We start from the raw sequence: 19,657 nt of genomic DNA on the forward strand, positions 1-19,657 counted from the left end.
GACAGTGAAGCAGAGGTGGGAAAATTAGCCACAGGTCATATACAACCCATCTCCTGTTCTTGTGTGGCCCACAGGCTAAAAATTGTTTTATGTTGTCAAAATGATCAAAAGCATAAATAATAAGAAAACTGTGTCATGTAAAAATTATAATGATATTCAAATTTCAGTGTCCATAAGTAAGGTTTTACTGGAAACCAGTCTCGTCTATTGATTACAAATTGTCCACAGCAGTTTGGGGGCTACTGCAGTAGTGTTGAATAGTCTTGACAGAGATCAATGTCTTTCCAGAGCCTGCATCTGTAACTATGACACAACACTACCCTGAGGGCCATTTTTCACTGTGTAATAACCATCGGAATTCCTTGAGATCCTTTCTGGTTTCAAGATTCTATGATTCTCTGTGTCTAAGCTCTTTTCCTTTCTCCCATCCCAGCAGACACTGGCACATTACATGCTGAACCTCCTTTTATGTTCGGCTCCACTTCCTCTGCAATTCCCAGAATCACGTTTGCTATGGTTTTACCCACCCATCTGATTCCTGCTAATATGTGCAAATTACATCTTGATAGGGCCTGTCCATCTATCATCATCTATGTTTTTTTTTTGTTTTTTTGTTTTTTTGCAGGGGGGTACCTGGGATTAAACCCAGGAGTGCTCAACCACTGAGTCACATCCCCAGCACTTTTTATTTTTTATTTTGAGACAGGTTCTCACTAAGTTGTTGAGGCTGGCTTTGAACTTGTGATTCTCCTATCTCAACCTCTCGAGTGGCTGGTATGTTCTACCACACCCGGCCATCTATGTGTTTTAATGAGTTTTCTGAAAACAATATATACTAGCAATAAAAGTCCAGTCTGAAACACATGAAGAGTGTAAAAAAAAAATCACAGCATCAAAGGTAACAACTTTAACATTTTTACTAGGACCTTTCCAGTCATCTCTATGAATAGTTACATAAATATGTGGTCATTCTGTCCATGATATGCATCCTGTTTTGTTCACCAAAATGAGAATATAGCCATCTTTACATATCAGTGAATATAGATATATTAAAAAGCATAATTAAAATCCTACTTATATATCTATCATAATTTATTTAATAAATCCTCTTTGATATTTTAAAAATAATGAAGCCTTAAAGCTATAATCTATAATCAGGGGCCTATACATTATTTCTTGCCAATAGGAAAAGCATTGTGATGTGGCTTTTAAGTGGGCTCACAGGGTTGCAAAGAAAGTCTCCAAGGCTCATAGCATCTCAGGAGAAAGGAACGAGGTAACTTTGACCTTTTCTTGAAGCAGAAGGAAACCAAATCCTGGGCCAAAAAAGACCATCCTGGACCTCAAGAGAACCCAGAAGAAAACTAAAAAATGCTGTTTCATATATTAAGTATGACCATGTTTCCAAAATACTGCACTAAACTCATATTGAATCACTTTTTCCTTCAAAGCTCTTATGGAAATAAACGTGACATTTGTAAAGCCAATAGTTCGACAGGCACTTGGTGCTCTTTTTTCAGTCCAACGATAACACCCCCAGATTATTTCACCATTGAAGTGGAAGCTCAAAATAAAGATGGTATAGTTACATCTGATATCACACATTGGACCTTAAATTCCATAGGTAAGTGTTCTTTGATATTCTTATATACTCTTTATTGAATAATTACTGTTCTTTTTTTTCTGTCTTTAAAGAAGTATCTGTAGTCTCAAAAGTATTCCCTTTGTTCAAGAGAGTAGTAGGTGTGTGTTATGGATATTCAGAAAACTCATTTTGTTATCAAAGAAGGAAGAAAAAAGGCAAGGGAAAGAGGAATGGAAGGAAGAAGGGAGGGAATGAGGGACAGAGTGAGAAGAAAGGAAGGAAGGAAGGAATTGGTCAAATAAGAAAAAAAAGAACTATCTTGCTGGTCACTGATTTCTTCTTGCAGTTTGTAACATAAATTGTACTCAGTTAAACAAAAATACCCCTTCCCCAACACATTACAAAGAAGAATAAAACTCTTATTTTAAAAAAAATCTCATTAATTCTGACCTTTTAAAATCTTTTTTGAAGACTCTTTTTTCCCAGGTTTTATTTATTCCTTTTTGGTACTGAGGATTGAACCAGGGTAATTTACCACTGAGGTACATCCCCAGTCCTTTTTCAATTTTTTTGTTTTGTGATGGGGTCTGGCTAAGTTGATGAGTCTGGCCTTGAACTTGCAGCCTCAGCCTCCCAAATTGCTGGGATTACAGGCTTTGACTGTATTTAGTATCTATTTAAATACTGTGTAACTTCCACTGCTTTAAATTTGGAGTAGGGAGGAATTTTAGTCTAAAATAGTAAAATACTAGGATTATAAAATTAATCGCTAAAGAAACTGCTCTTATAATCTGTTTTTAGGTTCTGGTAAAGTGCTGCTAAGCACTAAGATATTTTTGGATGCCTTTAATGAGAGACAAGCATATAATAAGTAACAATAATATTTTTATAATTAAAACTTTATTTGAATTCAGCTGGATGGGATTATGACAGTGCTTTTTAGAGCAATTGAAAATAGTTTGTTTTCTAACTGAAACATGTCTCCCTCCACTTAGGTTTACATTGGTAGTTTTGCTTAAACCTTTTTTTTTTTTTCCCTCATAGATAATGCTGGGGAATACTTTAACCTCTGTCATAAGTTATCTGACTAATTAAACTTTTGCTGTGTTTGATGTGTGTCCTTTTTAAACTTGAAGTCTGTTTTGTTTGCTATATACCTACTGCTGCTCTTTTGGTTACTATTTGTATTGAATGTCTTTTTCTTAGTAGTTTTTTTTATTGGTTAATTATAATTGATTGTAATAGTGCGCTTTGTCTTTACATTTACGTACGTGCACATAACATAATTTGGTCAATTATATTCCCCAGTACCTCTTGTTTCCTCTCACCTCCGGGTCCCATTTCTCTACTCTACTGGCTTCCCTGCTATTTTCATGAAATCCCCCCTGCCTTTTTTGATCTTTTCACTTTCACCTTCTGTGTCTGTAGATTTAGTCTCTTTTAGATGACATACAATGGATTTAAAAGAATCTGTTTATCAGTTTATGCCTGTTAGTAAGAGAGTTTAATTCCTTTACATATAGAGTAATTGAAAAGGGAGAACTTACTATTTTTCCCTGAATGATTTGTAGCTTTTTGGCCTCTCATTTCCTTCATTAGTGCCTTCTTTGCATTTAGTTGATTTATTGTGGTTACATGTTTTGATTTCCTTCTCCTTTCCTTTTGTGTATATTCTATAGACAATTTCTTTGTGGTTACCATGAGGATTACGGATATCACCTATGCTTATTACCTTCTAATTTGAATTGATATCAAGTTACCTTGAATTGCATACAGAACTTATTTCTTCCCAATTCCTCCTCATTTGATGCCATGGATGTCACAGATACTCATTTTTAGAGATTTATAATTAATTTTATGCTTTAATATTTTAAGTCCTGTGTAAAATAAAAGGACTTGTGAGCCAAAATTATAATAATAATGGTTTATATTATTGCTCATGTATTCATTTGTACCAGAGGTTTTTCACTTCTTCAACTGGCTTCAAGTTACTGTCTAGTATCCCTTATTTCAACCTGAAGAACTGTTTTAGTCAGCTTTTTTGCTGCTGTGACTAAAAGATCTGATCAGAACAATTTTAATAAAGGAAAGGTTTATTTGAGGGCTCACAGTTTCAGAGGTCTTAGTCTGCAGAAGGCTGGCTCCATTCCTTGAGGCTCCAGGTGAGACAGAACATCATGGTGGAAGAGCATGGTAGAGGGAAGTAGCTCACATCATTAGGAAGCAGAGACTCCATTCTTTAGATACAAAATATATACCCCAAAGCCATGCCCCAATTCCAATCTCCTCTAGCCACACCCTACCACTTTAGTTATCACTCAGTTAATCCCTATCAGGGGATTAAATCACTGATTGGGTTAAGACTCTTACAACCGAATGATTTCTCCTCTGATCCTTCTCGAATTGTTCCACACGTGAGCTTTTGGGGGACACCTTATATCTAAACCAAAAAAGACTTCTTTTAGCATTTCTTATAGGACAAGTCTACTGGTAATAAGCTCCTTTAGTTTTTGTTTTTCTGGCAATGTCTTAATTTCTCTCTTATTTTTGAAGAACAGTTTTACTAGATACAGAATTCTCAGTTAAAAAAAAGTTTTAAAAAAAAGTTTGGTGCAAAGGTACATACCTATAATTTCAGCTTTGAAGTCTGCCTGGGCAACTTAGCAAAACCCTTTCTCAAAATAACAATTTTAAAAAGGGTTGATGGATAGCCCAATGGTAGAGCATTTGCCTAGTACATGTGAGTCACTGGGCTCAATCCTCAGTACCATACACAATTAAAAAAAAAAAATTCCAACACTTTATACCATGCCTCTGCCTTCTGACCTCTAAGATTTCTGTTGAGAAATCAGTTCATAATATAATGGCATATCTCTTGCTTATTAGTTGCTTCTCTCTTGCTGCTTTTGAGATATTGTTTTATCATGTCACTGTTTAGTTGTAATATATCTTAATATGGGTCTCTTTGGGTTTATCCTACTTGAGATTTGTTAGGATTTTTGGGCGTGTAGATCCATGTATTTCATCAAATGGAAAGTTTTGCCCATTGTTGCTTTGAATAATCTTTCTGCCATTTCCTTTCTCTCTTCTCCTTCAGGGACTCCCAGTTGTGTAATTGGTTTACTTAATCATGTCCCACAAGTCTCTGAGTTTCTGTTAACTTTTCCGCATTCTTTCTTTCTGCTCTTCACACTTAGTTATTTCAATTTTCCTATTTCCAAGTTTGCTGATTCTTTCTTGTGCCTGCTCAAACTTACTCTTGAATTTCTCTACTAAATTTTTTAAATTACAGTTTTTAGCTTCAGAATTTATTTCTTTTTATAATTTCTTTGTCAGTATTTGCATTTTGTTTATATATCATTTTTCTGATTTCCTCTAGTTATTTTTCCATGTTTTTGTTTAACTCTTTGAGCACATATATGACAATGGTTTTAAAGTATTCACTTACCAAGTTTGATGTTTGAGCTTCCTATTTATTGGAATGGGCCATGTTTTGTTTCTTTGTATTCCTTGTAATTTTTATTGTTGTTGAAAATTTTATATTTGAAAAAATAGTCACCTCTCCTAGTGTTTGCATACTGACTCACCTGGGACAATCTTTCACAGGTTATCTAGGCTTGCTCTGACCCTTGGAATCCACCCACGGTGAAGGTTTACAGTCTGTTTGGGTCTTTTCTGAGCATGCATCTTGCCTGAGTCTTTATGGTGCTTTCCCACTCTATATACAGAGCTGCTTTTGAATGTTCTAATTTTCCAAAGAATCTCACTCAGCTTCTCCTTATATAGTCTATTTTAGACCTTATATAGTCTATTTTATGCCTCCATACATAATTTCTAGCCCCAGGCTTCTGCAGATGTGTAGTCTTCCTACAGCTTTCATGAGCTGTACCTGACTCTTTTCTAACCTGAGATTCAAATTAGGCAAAACAGAGCCTAATCCTTTAGCCTTCAGGCAGGTTAGAATGTTGTAAAAGAGTTCTGCTGTGTTCCCTCCAGTTGGAGGAAGGGAACCAGGAACTGGGTTGCCATCTCCTTCATACCAAGACCACTGATACATCACAGAAGGGGTGGGGCAAGGGCAAATAAGATTGCCATAAAGTGTTTTTCCTACCTTTCTGTAAGTGACATTTTCTTGACTGGATATTCTAGGTTGGTTAGTGTAAACCTCAGATAGGTTTCCAGAGTTCCTGCAAGCTTAGACTACTCAGTTTCTGTCCATTTTTGTTTTTCTTTTTTTCAATGTTTCCATGGAGGAACAAGAACGTGGAGTTTCCTAACCCACTATTTTGCTTGTGTAACTCAATATACACCGGTTCCTAATGAACTATTTTGAGAGCCATTTTAATCAGAGGAAAAAATTAATTACATATATCCTTGGTGACAGAGTTGTTTAGTTGAATGGTGAAATAATGGGGATTTGTGTTTACTCTGACTAAAAACAGTTTAATATAATAAATACAGGCAGGAACTTTGGTGTAGATATAAATGAGTCTTATCTTGGTTGTTACTAGAAATTTATTTAACTTTTTCTAAATCTTTTCTGTAAAATAGCCATCATAAATGTTATGTGGTTGAGAGGAGTCAACAAAATGATTCACCTGAAAAAATACTTATGAAGTATTCCCTAAATATCAGTAATCTTATGGCAATAATAAATATGTCTATTGTTTATAGCTTCATCTATAGAGTAGCCATACAGATTGGTCACCTTTTAGTACAGGCATAAAAAGTACACATTATTTTTTGAGTAGTCACTAACAGATTTCTGAATATTTTAATACAGTCAGTGTTTTTAATATTATAGCCCTAACTAGGGGTTTTGCTCTTCCAAATTCTTTAGGACTTGCAAATATTAAAATAATACTATTAAATTCTAGCTAATGAGAATGTGGTGAGATGGGTATTCGCACACTATTGATGAAACTGATATTGGTGTAGCCTGTCTAGGGACAAAATAGCACTGTGTGACTATTACCTAAATATCTTTATTTCCTTTTGAAAAACCAGCCAACCTATTCTAAGGGACTTAAGGAAACCATTAGAGATGCAGAGAAAGATTCAACTATTATCCATTTATTCATTCACTTAACAAGGATTTCATACTGGCTATGTGCCAGGTTTTAATTCTGGACTTTGCAATCAAGACCAGCCTCTGTTGTTAAGGAATTTTAAATGAAATATTGGAAACACTGTGAATGCCCAATAATAGAGAAGTGGTCAAACAAATTTCATTTATCCACAAGGTAGAATATCATAACACTTAAAAAAATTTTGAAGAATTTCCTGTTTTTCTGTATTAAAAAAATTTGAGCATATGCTAGTTTTATAACCAGAAAAACACACATTTCCAAAGAGAGAAAATTGGGGCTAGAAGATCTGCAGTGTGAAAAGAAAATGAGAAGTGCTTTCTAATGGGGTTTCTGTCATCCTGGGGCATCCTGGGGATCAAGAAGAGAGAGGCCAAGGGAAGAGTAGATAAGGGGAATAAGCTCATTTTCTGGTTTGTGGTCTCTCTTTAAATTTCTATTGCAGTTTATTATGTAACCATAATTTGGTTTTGATTATTATTTTTATTTATTTATCTGGCATAAGATATGACCCAATCAATAAAAGACTGACTTGCAGAAAAATCACAGGAATAATCCCATTTTCATTGGGTATTCCTTTTTTGAAAGTAATTGAGGTTGAGGGGTGGCATTCCTTTTGCACTTCCCTGCTAATGCCATCTACAGATAGCAAACAGCAAAATATGTACTACTATCTATTTTCTAGGCTTATTGTCCTTTCAGTTTGGGTTGGATGTTACTAGCATCTTCTTGTCTTCTTGCAAATATGAGAATTATGTAATTTTTATTTTCAGTGAAAATGGAGCCACCCAAGATTCTATCTGTGAAACCAATTTTGGGCTTCAAAAAAATGATGCAAATAAAATGGGAATTGTATGATTCATTATTTTCATCATCTAATTTGAATTACGCACTTCGATTCAGGACAGTAAATAGCACCCACTGGGTAAGTTATACCTTTATAATAGTTCTATTAATGGACCTGAGGAAGAAATTCATTGATAGTTTTTGTCTATCTAGAATAGCTTTTTCACTTTCTACATTGTAAATAGAAAAGGAAAAAACTGAATACTGTACTTTTCAGTTGCTTGTTTATAAGTGCTTTATCACAGGTGTACTGCAGTCTGAGCACAACAACATGTTAAAGAATGAAAAATTTACTTTTGCATTCTGCCTGGGTTTGTTTCTAGCTATGTTGGTTATCAGATATGCTGTGGTTTGACCATTTCCATTTTAATTTTTCCAACCTTTAGTAATAATTTCAAGCATAACACATTTTGGAAAGTAAACAAAACATATATTGCATTTAACAACTTGCTATTAAGTTAGCAGTAAAAGTTACCAAAGTCAAGAATAGAACACTCCCAGCATTCCAGAGTCCTTTGGTTACCCTTTCCTGATGATCACACTCTCCTCTTACAGTTAACTGCTTTCCTGTCTTCACAGTAATTGTTTCTTTGCTTTTAATAATTTACCCTTATGCCTGTATTCCTGAAATATACAATTTAAATGATTATGCTCTTATTCCCTGTCCTCAAGGATGAAGGAGTGCCCAGTAGAAATACATGAGGAACACACAAATTGAATCTATGCAATTTATATTTTTTTATGTTTGGCTTTATTCTCTGAATATTGTGCTTTTAAGATTCATTTATATAATTCTAAATGACTTCACTTATTCAAATAAATTTTTATTGACCAAATTTCAAGTGTTATGGTTTAGATATGAGAAATCCCCTAAAAGCTCATGTGTGAGACAACACAAGAAAGCTTAGAGGTGAACTGATTGGGCTATCAGAGCCTTAACCTAATCAGTGCATTAATCCACTTGCATGGATTAACTGGGGGTAACTTCAGGCAGATAGGATGTGGGTGGAGGAGATAGGTCACTAGGGATCTGTCTTCGGGGTATATATTTTGTCCCTGGTGAGCGGAGTTCTCTCTCTTCTTCCTGACTGCCATGACCTGAGCAGCTTTCCTCTGCCGTACACTTTGTCTTGATGTTCTGCCTCACCTTGGACTCAGAACAATGGAGTTGCCTGTTCATGGACTGAGACCTCTAACCATAAGCCAAAATAAACATTTTTCCTCTTCTAAAAAAATAAAAAAGATTCATTTATATTATATAATGCTGTAGTTTACACATTTTCATTACTTTGTAGTATTCCATTGTCTGAACACAATGGAATTATAGTTTTAATTTGCATTTACCTGATTTTAATGAGATTGCATGCATTTTCATGTTTAATAACCATTTTTATTCCTTCTTTTTGAAGTGCCGATTTAAACTTTTTGCACACTTTTATTGTATGGTTTGTTTGATTTGTTTTTTAAAAATTTCTTTCTCACTTTATTTATTTATTCGCTGTATTGGAATTGAACCAAGGGCTTTGCACATGCTTGGAAAGTGCTCTTCCACTGTGCCACCTCCCCAGACCTGGTCCATCTGATTTTTTAAAATTGTTTTTTGGGTACTCTTTATGTATTCTATTTATGAGTCTATTACTTGTTTATTTTGCAAACATCTTTGACTATATGGCTTGCCTTTTTGCTCTCTTATTAATGATGACTTCTGATGAACAGAACTTCTTAATTTTGATACTGTTAAATTTTATCAAACTTTTCTTTTATGCCTAATGCTCTTTGTGTCTTAAGAAACCTTTTCTTACCTTGGGGTTCAGAAGATATTCTTCTATTTCCTTCAACTCAGCCTGACAGTATATTGTGCTTCATTTTTTGGTGCCCACCTCACATTATTAAGCTAATTAAATTCTTGAGACTTTTCCCCACCCACAAGTCTTGCTAGAAAAACATATCTTCACTATTGTACAATTCGTTGGTGGGTTGTTTTGGTACTGTGTATTGAACTTAGGTGTGCTTTTCCACTGAACCACACCCCAGCCCTTTTTAATTTTTATTTTGAGACAGGATCTCAATAAGGTACTCAGAACCTTGCTAAGTTGCTGAGGCTGACCTCAAACTTGCAATCTTCCTGCCTCAGCCTCCCAAGTCTCTGGGATCAGAGGTGTGCCCCACCAAACCCAGCAATTTGTTGGGTTTTAACCAAATTTCAAATGCTTTATTTGTTCCTATCGAATTTCTTCATTTTGGTCTTATTCATCATTTTAGCCCATTTAGAATCTTCATTCTGCTACCCAAAACTACATTTTACTTCCTTTTAAATACAGATTTGATAACTTAGTTCTCTAACTTTGTCTAATCATTAACAAAAGTAGGAACTGCGTCAGAGCCCTGTGGTAAACCAGTAGACTGTCCAGGGACATCAATGCTGCCTTCTTTGAGTGTGATTATTATTCAGGTTTCTATGAATACACCTGATTCCCATGACAGTCATTCCACCTACTTTTTTCATCTTGTCCAGGAGGCTATCATGAGACCTTTTTCTTTGTAGAAATCCTCAGACACTATTTCTGTTGTGTTCTCTCCTGTTCTGGAAATCTTTCAGAAAAGAAAATTGGTTAGGTTTCATTTGTCCTGTATTCAGAGAGAAGGATGTGGACCACTGTCCTCCTCCCAGCTTCCTTTCTGAGCCAACTCTGGAATCTTTTTCCTAGAACCTGACTATGTGACACTGGACTCACCAATTTATAGTTCAGGGAGCCCCTAAGCAGAGCAGCCCTTGGCCCAGCACAAGCTCATCTTCTTTCATGCCCTGTGCCCTAGTCTCAGTGAACCTAAGGAACTGCTGGGGTGGGCTACTGGCTAGCCACCCCAGTTCTTTCTATTGGTAGGGTCCTAGAGTCACGAAAGGTTCTAGGATAGGAATCAACAAGAAAAACAAACCAGAACCTACGTCATTCTGACAAATTACTAAACCATGTGTAACACTAAGTGAGGGTGACAAGCAAAAATTACTCCAACTCTTGGCATCCTATACTCCACCTCTTGGACAAAGTCACCCCCATCTGCATTCATCTTTGCCTCCTCTCTCCCTGTCCATGAGGTGATATGTCCTTCCTCCTGCTCTCTTGGAGACCGTGAGAAGGAAGGTGGAAGGTGCATGCAGTACTGTCTCTTTCCTTTTAGATTTCAAACACAAGCAAGTCTCCTCAGTTCTAGACCCAGCTAAACTCAACCCAGCCTGCTCCAACCTCATCTCAATGGTTCACACTCTCGATGGAAAAAGGTACAAATCCTTAACCATCTTGAGACTTGGACCTGTCTTTCACCTTGCCCTTACTTCAGGAGTAATTCCGGATTGCTTGTTTTCCTTGCATCACACTGTCTCACTCTTCTGTGTCTCTATCTAGAACACCCTCTGCTTTTGTACCTCTGCTCTTGTCCCCCATTCACCTTTCAGAACTCAGGTCTGATATATTTCTTTTCTAGGGTTTAAGCGAGGTTCCCTTCCTCTGTGAGTCTGTCCTGGCACTTCATAATCAACACATTTAAACTCATTAGATTCCCCCTCATTAGACTGTAACCTCCTCAAATGCAGGGATCTTAGTTGTCAGGTTTGTTTTCCCTTTGCTTGTCACATGCCTGTGCTCAACAAACATTAGTTTCAGTAAACAAAACCATGTAAAACTAATCCTAAAATTCCAACATGTCCATATAAGAAGACCCATATTTGTATGATGTTATATGGGTAATAAAATGCTTTCTTATATGTTACCTATTTAATTATTGCAAATATCCTATAAATGAGGCATTGCTATCCTCACTTATAGATTAGGAAATTGAGATGTAGAGAGCTTAATAAACCAAAATCACCAGGTCTGCATGTTGCAAACCTAAGCCCAGGTTTTCTGACTCCAAGTTTGTCATTCATGTGACCATACTTCAACAACCTCCAAACCTTCCTGTGGTCCTTGTCTACAGGCTTTGCCTCTGTATATGATGAAGCCTTGTGGACATCCTAGAAATGGACCTCAGACTGTTTAAAGAGTTTGATTTAGGCTTTGCACCAAAACTTCTGACTCATTCCTATGATAAACACTTTGGATGAGCTAGGATTTGGCAGGGAGCATAGATTTAGAAACAAACCTGATGGACTTAATTAGTGTATTGGTAGGGTTCCAGTGCCTGTGTGGGGGTGGGGAGGCCTTAGATCTAAGCCTGTATATGAAAGATCAGTAGGCTTGGACCCCGTGAGAGCCAATGGCTCCTAGACTAGACAAAAAGCCAAGGTGTAAGTCCAAGGTAATTAACCTTAAAGGCAAAGTGTTGAAAAGACTGAACAGCCTGTTTTGGTTCTTCTGTAGCTGGGGCTGGGAACAGAAGGTTTGTGGCTACATTAGGCAGAGCTTTCTGAACACAAGCATGGTGAAAAGCACCAAGTGGGCTAAGTGTGTGCTGAGAATAAGAGCGGAGCAGGAGGAAAAATTAGGAAGATTATTTTTTAAAAGAATATTTGTTTTATTTTTATTTTTATTTATTAATTTTTTGGTACCAGGGATTGAACCTAGGGGTGCTTAACCACTGGGCAACACAATCAGCACTTAAAACAATTTTTTTTTTTTTTTAATTTAGAGACAGGGTCTCACTAAATTGCTGAGGGCCTCACTAAGTGACTGAGGCTGACTTTGAACTTGCAATCCTCTTGACTCGGCCTCCTGAGTTGCTGGGATTACAGGCATGTGTCATCATGCCCAGTAAATATTTTATATTTTAAAAGGCTTAAAAAGTAAAATAGAGCATTATTAGACTTCCTTACAGTTGGCATATGGATTAGAATTATTTTTATAACCCTATGGTGAATGACAGATTGTCCCGAGTTTTCCTCCCCATAACCCTCGTCTGCTGCCATAGTATCTCCTGGGGTTGTTTGGAAGAGGATGCTCTAAGAGTCTGGGCTTTAGCTGTGAAAATGCTGTTATTGCCTCTGGGTCCTACCTCCTTTCTCTGCCCCCAGCTTAGCTGGGAGTTCAGAAGTCCCCCTGCAGCTGGGATGCTCAGTTCTCTGTCACAGACACACTTTTTCCTTTTGCCCAATTACCTTTAGACCTGGAGCAATAATTAAGTACTTCCATTCACAGCTGTTACATACATGTAAGCAACATCAGAACTTCCTTCTCTCGCTAGGTGTATACCAATAAAGTGAACATCCTGTTGGTGAAATTCATTTTATTAATTCAATATAAGTTTAAACAACCAACAGCTAAACATTTTCATTGTTCCAGTGATGACTGTGCTCAGAAATAAAAAAAAAAAAAAATGAAATTTTTAGTTTCTCTTGGAAGGTTGGCTCCAGAAGAGACTTTTATAAATTTTATAAAATACCACCTTCATTTTGCTAATGATAAACTGACATTGATTGAGAAAAGAGAACTGATGAATTGTCCATTCTTCCCACAAGAGTATAAAAACAAATTTATACATCTGGGCTGGTGAGACTTTTAGCAGCTTGATTGGTCACTCCAGGACTAATCATTTATAATGGAATATTTGGGTAAAAGAAAGAAGCTAGTAATGAAGAAATTTGTGTTCTGGTTCTAGTTCCATTGTTCACAAATGCTGAGATTTTCTTGGGGTCACTTAACTTTCTTGGATCTCATCCCTGACCTGATACTGCTAAGATTTCTGTCCCCCTTGCTTTGTGAGGCTGTATTTCTAGGTACTGGAATCACTTCTGAGTTTAAGCTGAGGCCCAGTTTGCCCAGGGTCATGCAGTTCTGCCTTGAATTTTCTAGAACATCATTCACCAGGCCCAGAGACAGGAATCTTTGCTTCACAAGCTTAGAGACAGGAAAATGGGAGGGAGTTGGTGGTTCTTGGGGGTGATTACATCTATTTAGGTTCAAGTTGTCGCCAGGCATGGGTGGAGGTTTATTTATGAAAAGGATATGTTTTAAAATTTGAGACACACTGTTTCTAGTTCTGAAAAGGTAAGACAGCATTGAGAACTGAAGCAGAAAAGGTAAGACGTGCTGCCCCCATTTCAGCTGAGGGCTTTTTCTGTCTTGTAGGTGAAAGTCAACTTCCAGAGTGATGACCTGGTCTACAACCTCAAAGGGCTTCAAGCTTTCACAGAATACATCGTAGCCATGCAATGTGTGGTCGATGGGTCATACTTTTGGAGTGACTGGAGCCAAGAAAAAATGGGAATAACTGAGGAAGAAGGCAAGCTGCTGTCTGTAATTCCTTGTTTATGTGCTCTGGTGTAGGGCTGTCTTTGCCTAGACCTGGTGGATTTGGTCAGGTGCCAGGCTTGGGAATCATGGAATCCTGTGATCCCAGTCCCTGAGGAGTCTGTGTGTTCCCTCTCCACAGGCCCTCATGGTCCCCACTGAGCTCCTGGAAATAAGCTGTGCTCATCCGAGGGTGTTAGTTACTTTAGCGTCTTTGTATCCCAAAGGCAAAAGATCTCATCTTTAATGTTCTTATAAGGTTCTTACTTTCTATCTGAAGTGGTATTATGTATTATATCATTTAAAGTTATCCTATTATAAACTGAAAATATCTATTTAAAACCCTGGAGCTACTACTAAAAATATAAAGGTATAACTAATGAAAGGAAAATAAAAATCACCTTTAATGACAGCAAGGAAAAAGATAAGCCCTACAGAGAGCCAAGTTCCACAGGGGTCTCAGATAACATCTGGGTTCAAGTTCTGTACTCTGGTTCAACAGTTCACCCCTCTGGCTCCTGGGTGAATTTCCCATAACACCAAGTTGATATTAACAAATATTTGGCAAATTTACCGTTGTGATAAGATTCTGGAAATAATTTGATGCTTTCTGAGTCTTGTATTACCCACTGGATGTTTATGCTTAGCCTGGACTTCCCCTTTAGTGGTTGTGGTTTCAGAACGGGGATTTTTTTTTTTTTTTTTTTTTTTTTTTTTTGCAGTTCTGGAGATCAAACTCAGGGCCTTGTGCTTGCAAGGCAAGCACTCTACCAGCTGAGCTATCTCCCCAGCGCAGAACAGGGATTCTTACAACAGATGGGGAATTGGCTTAGACAGACTCCAAAGGCTCTTCTCACTCTGAATTTCTGTTCTTACATACACTGTTTTAGGAATAGGGAGAAAAATCACAGAAAACTCCAAACCATTAAATGCTTAGAACAGTGCTTAATGCATGATAAGGGAGACATATATATATATATATATATATATATATATATATATATATATATATATGTGGGCTGGGTGTGGTGGCACACGCCTCTCATCCCAACTACTTGGGAGGCTGAGACGAGAGGATCACAAGTTCGAAATCAGTCTTAGCAACTTACTGAGGCCCTAAGAAACTCAGTGAGAATGGTCTCTAAATAAAATATAAAAAGGGCTAGGGATGTGGCTCAGTGGTTTAGTGCCCCTGGGTTCAGTCCCTGGTACCAAAACAAAACAAAACAAAACAACAAATTAAAAAAAACCAAGGTGTGGATCTAATGTAAACTTAAAAATTCACATATTTGGCACATATTGACACTCTATAGACATCATCTTTAAATGTCCAATCAATACAAATATAATAGTTTACAAATATCAGACAGCACATAAATTACACAATTAAAAAAAAGTCCCAGTGGTATTTGTTGAAATAATCAGTTCATGTTGCCTATGTTTTAGTTAAACCCTCCCTTTAAAATAGTATAATGAAGCCCTGGTGATATCATTGACCTTTTTCTCTGCTATACCTTTCAGCAGGTAATTTTGTGATTAAGTACTACCTTGGGTGGGTTGGTGTTTTGTGCAGCACTTTTTAAAAAATATATATCTTAGTTATAGATGGACATAATACCTTTATTTTATTTATTTATTATTTATTTATTTATTTTCTATGTGGTGGTGAGGATCAAGCCCAGTGCCTCACACGTGCTAGGCGAGCACTCTGCCACTGAGTCACAACCCCAGTCCTTATCTGGCACTTCTTTCTGTGCCTGTCACTCTTCTTGTCTGGTGCCATTATGGCTCAGAGTCTCAAGTCTGGTTAGTTCTTCACAATCCAGCCACTACCTAATGTTAAATTTTCTCAACTTGTTTTGCTGTCAGAAACAATTTTACAATTTTATCTGATCTATTAACTCAGCATGTTTGGTTAAGAGTAATTTGCAGGGCTGGGGCTGTAACTTAGTAGCAGAGCTCTTGCCTAGCATGTACAAGACTCTGGGTTCAATCCTTAGCACTGCATAAAAACAAACAAAATAAAGACATGCCGTCCATACACAACTATAAAAAGAAATTTAAAAAAAGTAATTTGCAGAAACACTTGATGCTGGTGTTCTCATTTGCTAATTAAATCCATCAAAGCTTATTTGTTCAAGTTACCCCTAAAAAACTTGGTTTACCCCTCCCCCATATTTTCAGGATCCCAGAGGAAATTGAGGAAAATGCATCTCCAACCCCCCAGCAAGTCCTAATTTCTGATTTTCCAACTCATAAACCCTTTGTTTTCCTACTTTACAGTGAAATGCCAGTTGTCTAGTACACATGACTTCAATTTCTAATTATTTGAAAAATACTAAGTTAAATGTGAGGTACTTCCCATTTTCTTTTGGATTTAATAGAGCTGTTTACCTACATTTTGGCATTAAATATCTACTTACTAAATGATATCAGTATGATTTGATTCAATTTTTAACTTTATTACTTAGAAACTTGTTTTATTAGGCAATTGTTTATGCTTCAGATATGAGAATTGCTATATCTAAATATATGGTTTGGGATTAAATGAGATAATTCAGGTAAAATGCTTAATATAGTGATACTTGCTAAAAGGTAGCTATTATTATTGTTGGTCTTTAGCAAGGGCATCAGTATGTGTCTGCTTGCTGGTGGTTGTGGGGATACCCATATTGTGATAGATACAGCACAGCATCCTAGTGTTACTAAAACAGTCCAGGCAATTGATACCTTAGAATACATAGGTATTTTGACGGTGTTGGAAAAATTCAATTTTTTTCACAAAGGCAGAGTTACTACTCCTACTACCCTTTAGTTAAGCTGTAAATTCATTATTAACTCATGGTTAATGGAAAGTTGACTGTAATAATTGTAGATTTACATGCTAGTCAGGCAGTTTTTTACTAAGAACTTCATCGGTTGGGAAGTCTATTGGGAAGACTATTTGGATATCTGCAAGAAATAATGACTTCAAAATGCCCAAACTCATTCATTATTGCTATCTACTAAAACTAAATGGCTACCCATGAGATAAATTGAAGGAGAATTTCACTAATGTTTCTTTTCTTTTTCTTTTTTTTTTTTTTTTTTTGTGGTGCTGGGGATCGAACCCAGGGCCCTGTGCTTATAAGGCAAGCACTTTACCAACTGAGCTGTCTCCCCAGCCCTCACTAATGTTTCTAATCAAAAATTAAAAAAAAATAACAAAATGCTTGGGATGATTATTTAATAATCAATTTATTTATTTTTCCTTGAGATGCATATTTAGGATTGGATTGTAATGATCACTTTGTGTTTGGAATTTTCTTTCTTACTATCAATACTATCATCCCTGAGTTTGATTTTCCACGTGATTGGAAAAGAAAAATTCTGCAAGTTAAAAAGAAATGAGTTCCTCCATTTCTGTGTTCCTCCATTTCCTACATTTGAAGGTCTGATGGTCTTGTGGGCCTATACTAAGGCTGTCTCTGAGAGGGGCTTTACCTGTGCTTATGTATCACTGTCTTGTAGACAGGCTGAGACCAGCCTGTTCCTCCCTGGGAAAGTTGAGTACAGGCTGTTCTGTCTTGTCATTCAACAAAGACTGTTGGGAAATAGAAAACTCCTGGCAGAGTTTTTAAGACAACATCTCAGTGGAATTCAAGTGAAGTCACACGTAAAATCTAAACAGCTCCGATCTTCTTATAAGCAGTTTAAATGAAATACAGTAGATCTCATTGGGAGATGCTAAGCTAATAGCTAACCTGTGTTACCCATATTTTGGCTTTTGCAAGAGTAGTCATAGAAATGTGACTCTCCATTGAGGACAATAAGTTTTTCGCATAATTGCCCTTTGGTGTACTTTTCTACATTAAAAGTTGTCTTTAGTTGGAGACTCTAATTTCACTGTAAGATACCCGTTCATTTAAAGTTAAAAAGATCCCTAAAGACAGTCTTTCAGTACTAAAATAGTTCAGATCTTGACCTTAGCAGTAGGCTTCATTCTTTGTGGACCTAATTAGAGCATCCCTAGTCACACAACTTCCTCAAGAAAGAATTCTGAAAGTAACAGCTGCCACTCTTCATTAGGGACATTTCCTCTTTGCCCCAAACTGCAGGCCACTAACCTCCTAGAGCCTTTACTTCCTCTCCTGGCTAAAGTGTGTGGGTCATTCTATAATCAGCAGTTCAGCGTTCTGACATTGCAGATGCATGTCAGAGCACTGAACTCATAAGTTGCCGGTGATTCATCCCTTGCCCAAACTTGATTGAGGCATTTGAGAGAAAATGTAAATTCCTTGTTTTTGTATATTTTGTTCCTGTATGGTTAGAGCATCAGAACCCTATACTCTTAGACTGTGCTTTTATTGGAAGAAGTTGACTCAGAATTTATGCCCTTGAGCTTTATAGATGACAACCGTGAGAAACATATATATGTTATATTTCCATGCTTTTTCTCACCTGGGATTGTGGAAATTGGTTTTTATGTTGCCTTGTGTCCTTTCTGAGAGGATCCACATGATAAGTTCTATTTATGAACTTAGTGTTCACAGGCAGAAAATGAAAACCTCTTCATATGAATTTCTGTGTTTTCTTTTTATCAGGTTTTGAGAAATGATTCCTTTTTACTTTTCCTGCTGGGAAGACCTGCATTAAATTTAGAGCTCACTAGCTGAGCATGGTGGCACACACCTATAATTCAGTGACTCTGGAAGCTGAGGTAGGAGGATTGCAAGTTTGAGGCCAACCTCAGCAACTTAGCAAGACCCTGTCTCAAAATAAAATAATAAGAACTGGGATGTCACTCAGTGATAAAATGTTTACCTAGCATGTGTAAAACCCTGGGTTCAATTCTCAGTACTGTCAAATAAATAAATAAAATAAAAATTTAGGGTTCAGTAAGGAACAGTGAAGATTATTTCCTTGTTCCTTTCTTTTTAATTTTTTTCTTGTATCTTATACCATTATAAGTCTTCAAGTTCATTCTTTTTGGACACAGACATGGAATTCAATATACATATTTTCTTATCAATTATCTTTGTTATTCCCAGCTTTATGGACACATTTCCATCCAGATTTGAGTGACTAATTATATTACAATGGGGTCATATTATGCTTTTCTTTTTACCTTACATTAAGTTATCAGACCTGAGCTCATTTCTTCCTTTCTTCCTTCCTTTCTTTCTTTGGCACTGGAGATGAGCAGTTTTTTGTTTGTTTGTTTGTTTGTTTTTGTTTTGTATTGGTACTGTGACTAAACACAGGGAACTTTACCACTGAGCTATATCCCAGTGTATTTTTTTCTTTTTGATTTCGAGACAGGTTCTTGCTGAGTTGCTGAGGGTCTCAGGTGCCCAGGCTAGCCTTGAACTTGCAGTCCTCCTGCTTCAGCCTTCCTGGGATTATTGGCATGCATCACTGCATGCCAGGATGAGCAGTTTTTTTTTTTTTTTTTAGCTTTGGTTCATTCCAGTTCTTCAACCGCAAAGTGAAAACTACCTTGTTGGTCATTGCAAGACTACCATCCCTTCCCTCTGCCTTACTCCAGCTGGCTCCCTCCAGCATACCCTTCCCCATTGCCTTTCTCACAAGGTAGCACACTGGCTCCCTCCAGCATACCCTTCCCCATTGCCTTTCTCACAAGGTAGCACAGCTAACTTTCCCCATCTCCTGTGGCAATTTCCATCTAAGTTGAGCACCTGCTCTTGTTCCTTTCAGTTCCAAGTGGCCTGGATCTGTGGAGAGTCCTGAGACCAGCTGAGGTAGATGGAAGGAGGCCAGTACAGTTGCTCTGGAAGGTGACCTCTCTCTGAGTTCTTCTTTTTTTCCTCTTTAAAAATACTTGGTCTTTTATCTCTCTAAACACTATGATTCTTGAAATTTTACCTCCCGAATTTTCTTTCCTAGAGGGCTTTATGATGCCTCAAATCTCAATG

General features: G+C 37.0%; 1 protein-coding gene across 1 annotated transcript in view; it reads left to right on the forward strand.

Annotated features, from left to right (window-relative positions):
* Il31ra (interleukin 31 receptor A) overlaps positions 1-19,657 on the forward strand; it is a 100,102-nt gene that overhangs the window by 58,817 nt on the left and 21,628 nt on the right. Inside the window, exons 4-7 of the mRNA XM_047554690.1 lie at positions 1,452-1,624; positions 7,446-7,597; positions 13,581-13,734; positions 19,440-19,519. Coding sequence (XP_047410646.1) covers positions 1,452-1,624; positions 7,446-7,597; positions 13,581-13,734; positions 19,440-19,519 — 559 coding nt within the window. The remainder of the gene's footprint in view (positions 1-1,451; positions 1,625-7,445; positions 7,598-13,580; positions 13,735-19,439; positions 19,520-19,657) is intronic.

Source organism: Sciurus carolinensis, chromosome 6 (assembly GCF_902686445.1).
Source record: "Sciurus carolinensis chromosome 6, mSciCar1.2, whole genome shotgun sequence".
Classification (NCBI taxonomy): Eukaryota; Metazoa; Chordata; class Mammalia; order Rodentia; family Sciuridae; genus Sciurus; species Sciurus carolinensis.